At 38.0% G+C, this 15,489-nt stretch overlaps 1 protein-coding gene and 1 pseudogene across 1 annotated transcript; both read left to right on the forward strand.

The window, feature by feature from the left end:
- Positions 1 to 320: 320 nt before the first annotated feature.
- On the forward strand, positions 321 to 11,888 carry LOC142161795 (putative late blight resistance protein homolog R1B-12; annotated as a pseudogene).
- On the forward strand, positions 10,556 to 11,752 carry LOC107801318 (putative late blight resistance protein homolog R1B-13). The gene has a single exon (XM_075247398.1). The coding sequence runs from the start codon at positions 10,556 to 10,558 to the stop codon at positions 11,750 to 11,752; it is 1,197 nt and encodes a 398-aa protein (XP_075103499.1).
- Positions 11,889 to 15,489: the final 3,601 nt, after the last annotated feature.

The following is a 15,489-nucleotide window of genomic DNA, read 5'->3' on the forward strand; positions in this document are numbered from 1 at the left end:
AAAAGGATAAGCTCATTGTAACAAATATAGATAATCTTCTACCAGGGTTATGTTTATCCATAATGAAGTACCAAAAGGATAAGTTTTTTCACGAGCCTTATTTCTAATAGAGTACTAAATAGATAAACATATTTATGGCGGAGTATAAGCTTGGTGGAGTATAAGCTTCTTCATGAAGATTATTTAAAACCGGGTACTAAATGAAAATCCATAATATAATATATTTATAACAAAAACTAAATAAAAAAGAAATTTGCTCAAAACAGGCTCACGTACCAGGACCTTTTCAGGCACCCAAAAATCCCTCCCCCCTCCCCCCCCCCATACTGCACCACTGCTTCACCGGTGACTCCACCCGCCATGGTCAGGGCACTAGAAGTTCCTCTTCCAAGCCAATTCCCTCGTTCACCGCCCCATTCCAGTTCGCGCTAGTACATGACAACTTTTGCCTTGTTAGTGCCCTAAAGTGCTAAATTCATGCTTGATCCTTGAAAATTGTTGAAGTTGGGTGCTGGTGTTATGGATTAACTATAATTCCCATTGATACTGGGGAGGGAAGTCCTTTTTCTTTGCTGGCTTGTTCTCAATGAAGTGCGATGCCTGCTACATGTTTGATTAATTGCCGCAGTGACCTTTGGCTTGTGGGATGAAGTCTGAGTAGCCTACTCATAAGTTTTGATTGAACTTGTGTGCAGTGTAAGAGTATTTGTGGGGCTTTCGCATGGTCACCTTGCTTAGTCATATGTTAGTCTCGTGTTTGTGCCTCTTGAGTTGACGGCTTGTTACGTGTGTCCTAGCACTCTAAGAGCTGCTTTGCTCTCTGCTTATTCTTTTGAGACAACAGTTCAGAACATTTTATGTTGGTGCTGGATCTTAGGTTGTGATTTGAACCGGTGTCGCTCCCGTTTGAGCTCCTACCTTGGAAATATAGTGTTGTGAATGTGTCCTTCATACCTGGCTGCCATTTCCTTGATATATATACACACACACGCACACACATGTTTGATATGCTTAATTACATAAGTGTGGGGTGGCGCTTGTTGAATCAAGTAGGAAGCTTGTGGTAGTTTGTGTTACGGTTAAGTTATATTACCTGCCATTAAGTGTTTCTTTTGCTGTTTTAGGTATTTTCACTGCTTGATACTGTTAAAATTGATTGGGTAGGAAGAAGGTTGAATACTCTTCAATCTTATTTATCTAAACTTGCATGTGTAAATAATCATGTGCTATGGCTCCACTGTCCATGCAATGATGTGTACTATCCTTAAGTTGGTGCAAATGAATTTGTTAATATATGATAGAGCTGTATTTGACTAGAAGAGGGAAGTCTGAGTACCTCTTGACAGAATTTTACTCCAGCTGATTTATGGTTGTTAGTGCTCTTATGTGCTTGATCTTGTGCTTTTCTGTGTAATTACTAGAGTGGTTGGGGACTCGAAAATCAATTAATGTCATATGTGCTTAAGTGCGTGATCTAAGCTTTTAGTTCCATGTATGCTAGTGTTTTCTCTATAATTTTCCTGAAGTATGCTCCCTTCTGGTTGGTTACTGGCCTTCTATAATTAGTTTTGAGCAGTTGTGTTACATAACTTTGTGGCGAGACTTGAAAGAGTAGTATGATACCTGATATGTTCATGTGTATGAACCAACTTCTGTGGGCTTTATGAATCATTGCAAAGGGTTGCGTGTATGGTAGTTTTCTGGAAAAAGCTAACTATTTGGAATTGATTGCACAACCTGAAGTTGAAGTTGCTCGGAACTAGTCGCAGGCAACTAGATAGCTGAATTGTGCACTCTTCCATACTTCATATTAATGTCATTGGTTAACTACGGTGCCTGATAACTGAACCTAATGGGAAAGTCATAGACCTGACTGCTATTGTATTCGTACAGCTGGGGCAACTATCTGAAGTTGTTTCTTTTGCAGGTACCTACTCATGGCTCCAAAAGCTAAGGCTCCGAAAGCGAAAGCCACTCAGGCTAAGCCTTCCACATCCTGAGCTTCTGCCAGAGACAAAGGCAAGACGAAACTTACTCCTGAACAGAAAGCGGGGCAGCAGCCTCTGGGCCAAGAGACAGAAACCAGCAGCTCCTGCTCTTACATTTGTGGATGGTGCCGCCAAGAAATCCTTTAAGAAGTTAGCTGCAAAGAGGTACGTCCTTTGCGGAGGGCTCCTGGGGTGTTGAAAAATCAGAAGGATGATAGGCAATGGAGAGTTTTGCGTGAGGTGGCCATCCAGGCAATCTGACTATGGTGCAGGAATTGTATGCCAACTGGCGCCCTCAATTCAGAGTGCCAGTAGTTTGGGGTGTTGACCTCTCGGTTGCATCAGAGGATCTTAATGCCTTTCTAGGATTTCCAGATTGGATTGGATGGACTACGAATTGCAAAAGGAGCCTAGAGTATACAGACTTGCGACGAGTCTTATACGATGGGAATACCAAAGCAAGTCAGATCAAATCAGTAGACCAGGACCACCACTCCATGCCTTATAAATACTTTTCCAAGGAGGCACACATGTAGTTGGCCTTCGTTAGCAACCACTTATTCGGAATGCTCACAATACGAGGGTTAGCGGAGAGCGGGCGTTTTTGACGTATGGTATTATGACTGGCAGGGCTTAAATGTGGTTAGCATCATACTCCGAGCTAAGAAAGAAAATCAGCCTTGGTTATTCTATGCCAACACTTGACCAGGTATATGAGGCATTTCAGGGGTCTTCAGAAGAAGAGTGACCCTGAAAGGCCTCATATACCTGGTCAAGGTGTTGGCATAGAATAACCGAGGCTTTTGTTCTTTCTTAGTGCAATACATCTTCCGGAGCATGATGCCAGCTTCATTTTGTAGCCCTGCTAGTCATAATAGCATATGTCAAAAACACCCGCTCTTGGCATACTGGATAAGGCTGTTGCTAACGTAGGCCAGCTACATTTAAGCCCAGTGAAAAAGTATTCTTAAGGCATGAAGTGGTGGTCATGGTCTACTGATTTGATCGACCTTTTTTGGTGTAACATCACATAAGACTTGTGTATAGTCTGGGTTTTTTCCAATTCTGGTAGTCCATCCAATCCAATGGGTAGGTGTGGCCTTCTTCCCGGATTAGAGTTTCTAAGTCACCTTGAATCCCTCAAGCTGGTTTCCTACAGCTATCCAGCTAAACTTCCTCACGAGTTCAATTTCCTTGAGAAACTAACGGATTGACTTTGTCAAAGTTTCGTCTATCTTGGACCCAAATCTCGACCATTGTAGAACCACCTAACTTGGAGATCCTAAAGTTATTCCTCAAAGCCTTTGAAGGGGATCACTGGAAAGTGAAAGATTCAGACTTTCCTGAACTTAAATATTTAAAATCTAACAATCTCATCATCGCACATTGGTTTGGTTTGTCTCCGTGGATGCTTTCCTAAGCTAAAACGTTTGGCTTTAACTAAATGAAAGAGGCCTAAGGAAATCCCTTCTCATTTTGGTGATGCAACACCTCTAACACGCATGTAAGTAAACTGGTGCACCTAATCTGCTGCCAAGTCAACCAAGGAAATTCAATGAATGCAACATGAAGATATGGAAAACCATGCGTCCACAGTTACTATACAGCCTCCAGATCGGGCTAGAAGATCTTTTTCTTTGGCTCTTATGTGGTATGTTCATGTAATTTACTTTCCCACTCATTTTCCTTTTTTTTTTTTTGTTAATATCAGATTTGTCAGTATTGTACTTACATCTTTCAAACTGAGATGTGAAGATTAATCGAAATTTTTATGATGGTTCGATTCCCTTTCTTGCTCATAATATTGGAAGCGGTGCACTCAGGTTTTAAGGTTTTTGATATACTTTCTATATGTTCTTCTTGTGAAATTTTCTGGTGAGCAAGAAAATTCCTTTCTTTTATGTACATTTATTCAAGTTTGCAAGTTGAAAATGGAGGATCTGAGCTAAGTGGATAATCTGCTGAAGGATTTTCAACAATAAATTGGTAGAAATAAACAATTTAATTTTGATGAAACCTGTAATGGCTTTATTAGCTAGAGCTCACATATTTACACATCTCCCTCCCTCCAAATAATAAAAAGCAAGAAAAAGGTAAAATAAAACTCTTTGTTACTAACTGTTGCACTATTAGTTGCGGGACGATAGTGTTTGTTTCTTGGTCATATAAGGATTTCAATCACTATATAAAGGTGTCTGACAGTGGGGCTCACGACCCAATTTCCTCCAATATAAAAGGAACTTTATTTTCTTTATTGTTTTTTTCCCGTCTTTTGCAGTTTTGCCTTTTTTCATACTTGCCTTAAAGACTCAACTCTTGTGAGACATCCACTACAAGAAATGAAACTTTTTATCGCGACTAAAGTTGCTACAGAAAGTAAAAAAATACCCAAAAAAGACTTTTGTGGCAACTTGAGCGTCGCCGAGAATAGTCCCAATAGCCCCATTTTTGATACTTATTCATAGTGACCCCTAAAAGTCATCACTAAAAGACTTTTCATGGCGACTTTAGTCGCCCCACACTAGTTGGACCGATAATGGTAAATTTGAAAAAAAATATTTGTTTTTTCTAAAATGTCAAATATTTCAAAGCAAACTGTTAGTCCCTTAAATTGTCCCGATGCAATCTCGACCATCTACTAAGTTCATATGCTGACAATGATGAATATATAAACATTAAAAAATAAAAGTCAACTCTTTTGCTGGCCTTTGCAAGAGCTTGAAAAGACTAATTAAGCTAGTTGGTCAACTCTTTTTTGTCATAGTTTGTTGCTTCTAATCTGTTATTTCACATAGAGAAGGGCAGTAATATATTTAATAAAATCATTGAATGCACAAGATATGTCAGCTAGGCAGGGCAGACACTGAACAATTCTTACTCTCTTCTTCCAAAGTGGTTTTACTTAATCTCATTCTTGTGAACTTCAATGGGTGAGCATTTCTCAAGGATGGTTAATTCTCTATGATTTTGCTCTGCATTAAACAGGTAGATTTCCCACCCTCCTCCCCTCCTCTCCTCCCAAGAAGAGAGAAGAAAAGCAAATTGAAACCATTTTTTTCTCCTTTTGCTTTATTTGTTGCAGGACACTGGTGTTTGTTTTTTGGACGTAACGAGGACTTGTAAAAAGGTGTTTCAAGAGGGCTTCGAAGTTATATTTCCACCATTATATAAAGTAAGTTGCGTGGTATATTTCTTTTTCTTTATTTTGCTTTTATTCATTCTAGTTTTTGGTTCTTTTATTCTGATATTAATACCTCAAACCTGATCGCCAATGGGTTATCAGGAAAATGAGTTAATAGCCTTGGGTTCCAATGATGAAAAGAAAAGAGAAGATGATGAAGTCAAGTCTGTTACTTAACTTTCATCCAAAATGATATTTATAGGCCTAACTATTTCACTTTTTTTCGTCTAAGTTGGAATTCGAATCTTGATTACCAATGTTGTTTTTAGACCATAAGGCCCTTCCTTGGGGATTAAAATAAAAATTTACTACTTATCCAAATAATACCAAAAAGTTGGCTTAATTAAATGTAAAAGTTACGATGTTAAAATCTTTGATTGAATCAAATAATTGTTTTTTATGAGTTTGTTTGTCAAGGGAACATCATATAGGAAGAAGAAGGAGGAGAGAAATGCGGAGATCGAAGCGGTCGTTTGTTGTTGGATCTATATTTAAAAAGTTTACTAAAATGGAATAAAATATAAAGAGTGGCTTAAACAAGGGACATACAATGACATTTCCTGGTGCTGAACTACCTATAAAATATTGGTTTGAGTTTTTTCCTTATTTTGTTTTTCTTGAAATCAGCTGGTTGCACAAGACATTTCAGAACATGTGGAATGATGGAATTTGAAAGTAGTTTGCGTATTTTCATTTCTGAACTTATTTTGGAAGTTTCTGCTTGTCACTAGTTTTGGATTAATACAAATGAACTTTTGTCAAAGTAGTTCATGCAATAGCCCATTAGCTCAGTTGATTTTTCTGCTGCCTCTTAAGATTCTTTGTTGGGTTGGGGTCAAACAAATGCAATGTTCAAGCAGAAAAAAAAGGCAAAAAAATTCTTACCGTAAATAGGAGCTGATTCTCTGCCACTGTTGCACCTTAACATGGTAGCTTCGAATAATTGACTAAGCTGTTGGTTGGAATTCGAATTAGAGTTTTGATAATATGTTACAGGAATTTTGACTAAGCTCTGAATATGTTCATTTCATTACTTACAGGAATTTATCTCTAATCAACAATTAAATGGCCAAGGATTCTTGCTCTGCAATAAGAAGAACCATCAGAGAGTGTGTAAAGACGAGACATTTAGATAGTTCGACCAAGGATCAATTGGAATATGCTAAAAGTATTCTATATCGTTTATATCATTTTCTGGACATACTGGAGAAGCATAGCTCTGAGAATTGGATATCTACACAGCTTAGTCCCCTATTAATAGAAGCTTATGATGGCTTTTCTAAGATACTTTCTCTCTTGAATGATCAAGGCCTGACGAGTGATGCAATGAGGATGATTTCAGAGGTGCTGCAAATAATTAAACCTGAGATTATTGCTGAGCAAATCAAAGCTTCAAAGCCACCATCTAGTCGACTCACTATGGATATGGTGAACCTTGTCGCAGCAGTTTGCCCTGATGGTGTTTATACACTGTCAGGAAAATTTTACCAATATCCACTCCTTTCGAAAAAGCTGAAAAATCTAGGAGTCTTGCTCAAGTTTACAACAAGGCAGTGCATTGAGCATGAGAAAATGAAGGATCTCTTCACCCTTGCTGAGGATATAGCTTCCAATGCAGCATCCCTATCTATCTTATGTTGGGAGAAGTATGACGATTACCTGGCACGTGTGTCATCGCCTGCATGTCCTAAATGGGAAGAGGATGTGATTCCTGGTCCTGACTTCGAGTCCAAGTTTTCTAAATTTATGGAAAGGATAAGTCCTATTAGGCCTGAATGGAGGAAGCTGTATATCAGTGTTCTGAAAGCGTCATTTTCATCAGTACCAAAAGCTCCAATACTGGATCTGGCTAGTGAGTTTAGTAATTCTGTCAGAGGTGATCTGGAAGAGCTAAAAATTGGTGATGCTAGCTTGAGAGATGCCTTTTCTCATCAATTTCGATGGCTCGAAGATGGAGTTGGTTACCTTTCTGGATATCTCTTGATGCATCGAAACTCAGACATCTTGTGCGGAGGATTGAGTTCTCTACTATCATATATAGAAGCTCTGGCCAAAGAGGCAGGAATTGGAATCTACTCCTTGTGTGATGTGGATTTGGAGAAGACTACAGAAGTAGACCATATGCTTCTTCCTTTGCAAGTGAAGTTTAACCATTTCCTTGTCGAGGTCATGCAGATAAGGATTCTATATTCTCAAAACACCATGATGGTTCATTCTCGGGAAGAGCTGACTTTCATGAGAACCTTTCTCATGGATTCACTGGAGCAGCACAAAGAGCAAACTCAGTTAACTGATGTTTTGACCCTAATTCAATCTGTGACTGCACCAGCGGCTATGCTCATGTCTTACTCTGTTGGCGACGAATTGGACGAAGGACTCGATACATCAATTGATTTCGAGAGGGCAATTATACTATCTATCGAAAAAAGAAAGAAAAATAAACATGAGAATTTATCTGTCATTGTCAATTTCTTCTTTTGTATAAGTTTTTTAAGGCAGCGATTACACAGATGTGTCCCAGTATTTCTGCATCATCTACACCAGATCATCGTATGATCAATCTATTGAACTTTCTTCCTATTAACTTTGAAACAGTTAATTCTTATTTCACCATGCTGAGATCCTCACCGAAATCATCCTCTTTTGATAGCTCGAAGATCGATGAAGTTTTTATGGCGTTTTATGAATATATTCTCAAAAATCTGCTGCTAAATGATGAAGCCAACCTGAAAATTAATGATAAAGATAAGGGGAAAAGGTTTTTACCACGGGTTGTTGGTCCTGGTAACATTTTTCGTTAATCCCCCAATTCAGTACTGTGAAAGCAAGAAGCAAAATGATCTCTTGGCAGATATGGGTACTCTAGCAACTGAGGCCGAAGCTGCTCTTCGTTTATCTTATGAGGAGGCTTTGGATAGCAGCAAAAGCAGGAAGGTCAATCTTTCGCTTCAGCTTTTGACTTTGGCTTTTATGCTAATCAAATATGAGAAAAGCTTGACAAATCTGCTAGAACACAAAGCCACACTGGAAGCTCCAATTTGGGATCTGATGGAAAATGCTTATGACGAGCTTATTTTCTTTAGAGCCTTTCTCATAGATCTTCTCAGGCAACAAACGGAGCTTGAAAAATTGGATGATCTGCTGATGCGTGCCGAAGTGGCTGCTCACAAGGCAGCACTGATTAGCAGTTTTAGCTATGAGAGTTTTATGGATGGAATCAACACCCGGAAAATATTTGATTTCCTACAGGAGATCGAGTCTGTCAAGGTAGCAGTCAGAGAAGTATGCTTTCAATTTCTGGATGCATCATTGTGCAACACGAATTTGACAGATGTCGAAGGCCTTATCAACTTCTTATTGAACCACCTGGACAGAGTGCTTGATTGCGATGCTGGTTCAATCTCTTTTCTGAAGAACCGAATCCCAATAATCAAAAAGCAACTAGTGTACTTGGGCTCATTTATTGAAGATATTGTACAATACCACAATATGCGTCAAGAACTCCACGACCTCGTGAAACGTATTCAAGGTGTCAATGACCGTACAATGTATGTCTGTTTCTTCTCCATTAGGGGTTACAGACCTGCTTGGTATTACATGTTACATCTCTCTGATGTCAAACAATTGCTCAAGTTTGTGGAGGCAGAGGTCAAAATGATCATTCCTAAAGTTCCAGATTGGTCTAATAGCTTGCACAAGACAAACTGATTAGGATTTCTCAATTGCTTCTTGGGAAAATTGGATGAGCTGTTGTGTTCTAAGCTCGATTGTATAATTGAGATGAAGTGTCAGATCGGATCAGTTAAGGAGGTCTTATTGTGTCTATCTGATCATTTTGCAGAAAACTATGACGAGCATGATGAAGTTTATGACCTTGTAACAAGTGTTACTGAAATGGCATACAAGGCGGAGTTCGTCATTGACTCTTGCTTAGCCAGTTCTCATCCACTCTGGTACAAATTTCTTTGGATCTCTAAAGTTGTTGACAATATTAAGCTTGTAAATGAAGTTGTTAGTGAGACTTGTGAAAGAAAGAAGTTAGATGTGCCTGTGCACAAAGTTGCAAAGACCACTGATCTTGTGCCGTCTTTATCAGCCAATACACCAAGATCAAATGAAGAAATGAAGTGTTTACAGGAGGCAATGGATCACATAAAGAAGCAGCTACTTGGAGGACCGTCTCAGCTAGATGTCATCTCATTGGTGGGCATGCCGGGAATCGGTAAAACTACTCTTGCTGAGAAGATTTACAATGATTTGATAGTTACGCGACTCTTTGATGTTCATGGTAAGTGTCATGTGACTCAAGTGTATACATGGAGAGAGCTGCTGCTTACCATTTTGAATGATGTTCTTGAGCCTGCTGATCGCCCTGAAAAAGGAGATGGGGAATTAGCTGATGAGCTGCGTAAATTTTTATTGACCAAGAGATTCTTAATTCTCATTGATGATGTGTGGGCCAAGGAAGTGTGGGACAATTTACATATGTGCTTTAGAGATTCTCAGAAAGGGAGTAGAATTATTTTGACTACACGGCTGAGTGACATTGCAAGTTATGCTAAATGTGAAAGCAAACCCTATCATCTTCGTTTATTCAGAGATGATGATAGTTGGACATTGTTACAGAAAGAGGTGTTTCAAGGAGAGAGCTGTCCAACTGAACTTAGAGATGTGGGATTTCGGTTAGCAAAAAGTTGTGGAGGGCTGCCTCTCTTCATTGTGTTAGTTGCTGGTATTTAGAAAGAGAAAAAGAAGAAAGCATATTTGTGGGAAGACGTAGAAGAAAGTTTAGGTGCGCAAAACATGGATAGCTTGGGAGAGAGCATGCCTATAATTGGATTCAGTTACAAGAATTTACCAGACCGTATAAAGCCTTATTTTCTCTATTTTGGAGGACTTTTGAAGGGCAAGGATATTCGAGTCTCCAAATTGACTCGATTGTGGCTATCGGAAGGATTTGTACAAGCACCAGAAGATGTTGCACAAGTTCTTTTGGAAGATCTTATTAGCAGAAATCTTGTGATGGGCATGAAGAAGAGACCAAATGGCAAGGTGAAAATATCGAGTCTCCAAATTGACTCGATTGTGGCTATCGGAAGGATTTGTACAAGCACCAGAAGATGTTGCACAAGTTCTTTTGGAAGATCTTATTAGCAGAAATCTTGTGATGGGCATGAAGAAGAGACCAAATGGCAAGGTGAAAATATGCCGCATTCATGATATGTTGCATCAATTCTGCTTGGAAAAGGCCAAGCAAGAGAATTTCCTGATGCGGATTAATAGGTATAAGAACTAAACTGATTCTGTTCTATTATTTTTTATCCGAACTTTCATTTTCATGGGCTTATATTATTGTTTTTTCTGAATTAGATTCAATTGAGAGGATATGTTTCCTGAAAAGCCTGAGGAATACCGGTTATTTGTTCATTCTTCCCAGGATCAGATTGATCTGTGGCAGACATCTCGCTCGAACATTCGCTCTTTAATATTCAATGTGATTGATTTGGACAGCTTGTCATGGCCGCGTGATATCTCCTTCATCTTCGACAACTTCAAACTTGTTAAGGTGTTGGATTTAGAATCATTTAACATAGGTGGTACTTTTCCCGGTGAGATACAGTATATAATTCATATGAGATACTTTGCTGCTCAAACTGATGCAAATTCAATTCCTTCATCCATAGCTAAGCTTTGGAATCTTGAAACTTTTGTGGTAAGAGGATTGGGTGGAGAGGTGATATTACCTTCCTCTCTTTTGAAGATGGTTAAATTGAGGCATATACATGTAAAACGTCGTGCTTCATTCAGTCTGCATGAGAACATGAGTGAATCTCTTGCTAATTACCAATTGGATAATTTGGAAACGTTTTCCACTCCACGTCTCTCTTATGGTGAAGATGCAGAAATAATATTAAAAAAGATGCCAAATTTGAGAAAGCTAAGTTGCATATTTTCGGGGACATTTGGTTATTCAGAGAAAGTGAAGGGTAGGTGTGTTCATTTCCCCAGATTAGAGTTTCTAAGCTGCCTCAAGTCTCTTAAGCTTGTTTCCAACAGCTATCCAGCTAAACTTCCACATGTCTTCAGTTTCCCCTCAAGACCAAGGGAATTGACTTTGTCAAAGTTTCGTCTGCCTTGGAGCCAAATTTCGAGTATTGCAGAACTGCCTAACTTGGAGATTCTAAAGTTACTTCTCAGAGCATTTGAAGGGGATGAATGGGAAGTAAAAGATTCAGAGTTCCCTGAACTCAAATACTTAGAACTGGACGACCTCAATATTGCCCGGTGGTCTGTCTCTGAGGATGCTTTTCCTATGCTTGAATGTTTGGTTTTAACAAAATGTAAGCAGCTTAAGGAAATCCCTTCTCCTTTTGAAGATGCTGCATCTCTAAGAAGCATTGAGGTAAACTGGTGTAGCTGGTTTGTTGCCAATTCGGCCCTGGAAATTGAAAGAATGCAACACGAAGACATGGCAAATGGTGCGTTCACAGTTACAATACAACCTCCAGATTGGGCTGGAAGCAGTGGCGGAGCTACAGTGTTCAAAGGGTGGTCAAGCGAACGCCCTTTGCCAGAAAATTAACTGTGTATATAGGTCAAATATCACTGTATATAAGTATATAATATAGGTCAAATACCACTGTATATAAGTATATAATAATTTTTGAACATCCTTGACACAGATGAATATCACAGCCTAGCGCCTAAGTGTGTTCAAATTGGGGATGGAGTGCAGAGGTTCGAGTCTCGTTGATAACATTTTTATCCGCCCACTATTTTTCCCCATAACTGAATGTTCAAAGTCAAACTCTGCAAAATTTCCTTAACAAATGGCTCTCTACCGACTTACAAACCCTCTCGACTCTCTCTTTCTCCTTTGGTTCTAGGCTTCTAACGTTCTATTCTTCGGCAGCTGCAATTTTGCCTCCGCCAGTCCCACCATCGCAGCCGTCATCGACCACCACAAGGTTGCCTCCGCAACCGTTTCTCTTCTTTCTCTCTCTCTCTCTTTTGGTTGGTTTGTTGCTCTTCACTTCATGTTGAATTAAATATGAACGAATTTATGTTGCTGATAGTGGCTTTTTTAGCTAAACCGTTTAGCTAAATACTGCATGGTTTGACTTAAAATTTTCGCTGCACCCCTTCATCAGGAAATTTTTAAAAAAAGTTGAACACCCTTGGCTTGGCGTGATTCCTGACTACACCATTGGCTGGATGACCATCTCCTTGACTCTTATCAGGTTTGTTCTTTCCATATTCATCTGAATACATGTCCACTCATTCAGTTTTCTTTTACACCTGAGCATGTTCATTTGTTAGTATCATACTTGGTGTTGGTTGCCTGCTCTTATACCAGTAAAAAGAAGGTTATCTGCTATACTATTAAACCTAAGAGCTACTAAGATTTTGATTAATATGGGTTAATTCCTTTGTTGCTCATAATTAAGGGGAGAGTACCACACTCTTTAAAGTGTTTGATATAACCTTCTAGATCTATTTCTTATGAAATTTTCTGGTGAGGTAAGGAATCCATTTTGTAGTGTATGATTGTATGTATCGATCATTTAGGCTTGGAAACAGAAGATGGAGGAGGACCTCAGCTGGGGAGATTTCCTATTGAAGGCTTTTCAGCAAGAAGTGAAGTGTTTGAATAAATGTCATCATTGATTTGTGATGAAACTTGTATTGTCTTTATATGAACACGAAGTGTTCCAATAATCTGGAAACTTGCGACCTTGATATAATGTGAATCATGCCGCTTTGAGTTTATAAATAGTTATGTGCATAATGATGTGTCATGAACCCTATAGACGGACTATAAACGCATGTGTATTATATGTGAACCCTATAGATGGTTTATGAAATGCATAGGTGTTAATAATGAAATTAACCATATTAACCTTAATTTGTTCATTGGAAATACAACAAATACTCCTACGCTCTTTACTCCAAAGATAACTTTGGAAAAAAGAAGTTAGTTCCTTCTTGATATCTAAAAAAATCAAATATTGTAGACCATAAAAAAAATCAATTAAGTAGATCGGAGGGCAGTGGCGGATCCACCCCTTTAGAATGGGGTGGCATGGCACCCGCTAAGATGATAAAATTATCATATACTTATGTTAAAATTTTCCTAAACTAGGTTAATATTTGATCCTGCCACCCGCAATTGTAAACTAGATAAAGGTGCCATGGCTGGTAGACCTTTTTGAAAGCTTTTTTCAGGTGTAATTCAAGGTGCAATTTATCTTGAATCTTGTTCGACTTTTCCTTTTCTTTGTGCTTTTTATTTCTTTTTATCCGAGTCAGTTATCTTTTCGGCTACCTCCCAATTTTTTATTTGTCGTTTTGTTATTTTTTATATTTTTCTTTCCTCTATTCTATTATTTATATGTGGTCTCTAGCAAGAACACTTAAAAAAGAGACTCAAAAAAATTAAAATTCTATAAAAAAACATTCCTCTTAATCTCAAATATATGGGTTTTCTTCTTTTAAATCTGAGAAACTTGGGTCTTGATGAAAATTTTGGATTGAGATCAAATTCATTTTTCATCTTTTTTTTTTATATCATAACAATTTGTGTTATTCTATTGTTATTAAATATAATTTAAATTTATTTACTATTAAATTATGATAAGAAGTAAGCATTGCTTAAAAAAGATATGAGATTTATGATTTTGATTTTTGGGAACTTGTAGTTTATTTAATTTCATACTTATGGGGTATAATTTATCTATTGAAGATATATTTTTTAATTTTTTTATTCCGGTGTGATTCCCTTAATGAAGATGTTCTCTTTCTTGTGTGAATTTATTTTTCACATACAGAAAAAGACGTAATTTCCTAGTAAAAATATTGATTTTACTTTTATTGTTATATATAATAAAGGTTTATTTTCTTATTTAAAATGCTAATTCTGTTTGTTTTTTGATCTCTAAGATGTAATTTTCGTATTTGCAAATAAAAAATACCTATTAAGTTGACCCGAATAAACTAAAAATAATCCAATAAACGTTTCTACCAAACTTTGTTTTAATCATTATAAGGTGTACATTAAAAGAAATTATGGCACCCGCCACCTTCAAATCCTAGATCCGCCTATGTCGGAGAGAGCAGTATCAATTAGTTTCATCAATTGAGTGTGCTTGCATCTGCACGAGCAAATCTTATGTGGGTTACACTTTTCAACTCCTCGGATGTGAGCACCTAATTTTTGACTATGCGTGAATTATTTTCCACTCATATCACTAATACCTAACTTCCCACTTCTCCCACTCTTACTCTTTAACAATTCACACTTCCACTCTCTCTTACTAATATAAACACATACAACAAAAAGTCAAAAGGAGGAGGAGAAAAATAAAAAAAAGGGAGGAGGAAAGTCAAAAAAGAGGGGAAAGAAAACATAAGGGATCGGGGAAAAGTGAGCCTTTCTCCTCCTTCTTTGAAAAAGAGCAGGGGCATTATTTTTTCTCGATTTTTCATCCGAAAATGCTGCCCTCAACCACCCCAAACCAGTCCCTCTTTTTAGTCCAGAAAACACACCCTTTTACCCCTAAAAAAAATAAAGCTAAAAATAACAGCTGAAATGTCCTCAAAACTCACTTGAAAAACGCCATAAAAATCAGCAAAAAAACAACCCATTTTTTCAGCAAAAATCAGCTGCGGAAATAGCCAAGAAAAAGCTTAAAAAAACGGGCAGCAATTTTAGCCATTAAAAGAGCCAAAAAACGCAGCAACTGCTGTTTATCTTTTCCTGGAAAAAATGACCTCCCTCAACACGAAAACTAGTTGAGAGCTCAGCTAAAAATCAGTTCTTTTCCACCCCAAAACTGACCCCGAAATAGCCAACAAAACACGCTCAAACTGGCCTTTAAAACATCATTTTTAATCGAGTCGAGGTTCCAGTGCGGTCTCCTGTCGCGGGTCTTGTTCATGTTTTTTATCCAGATGTAGCTTCGGGGTTTCATGTATTTTTGATGATGACAGAGCTTCATGTTTGAATTTATTGAAGAGGCTTATTTGCTGAACGTAAAGGTTCATTCTTATCATTTTTTATTGAAGTTCTTTAGTCGTTCTATTAATTTGTTTATTGTTCATGAATCCTTGTCTATGTGTTTTGCTTGTCTTCTGTTGATGCCATGAGTATAGGATTTCTTCGAATGTCTCATTGTGAATTAATTCTGTTTAGAATATTGGGGAAGGCAGTAGCTGCGTGGATATTGGCCATATGATTTTGGGGTATATCAGATAACAAATAATGGGCCATGTGTTTGTTTGGCAGCAATTAATAGATTGTGGGTTTAAGCTAGTAGTAAC

Source organism: Nicotiana tabacum, chromosome 24 (genome assembly GCF_000715075.1).
Source record: "Nicotiana tabacum cultivar K326 chromosome 24, ASM71507v2, whole genome shotgun sequence".
NCBI classification, from domain to species: Eukaryota; Viridiplantae; Streptophyta; class Magnoliopsida; order Solanales; family Solanaceae; genus Nicotiana; species Nicotiana tabacum.

What these genes read in the sequence shown, in the direction of transcription:
- LOC107801318 (XM_075247398.1), top strand. Translation starts at nt 10,556, where the DNA reads ATGTTTCCTGAAAAGCCTGAGGAATACCGGTTATTTGTTCATTCTTCC.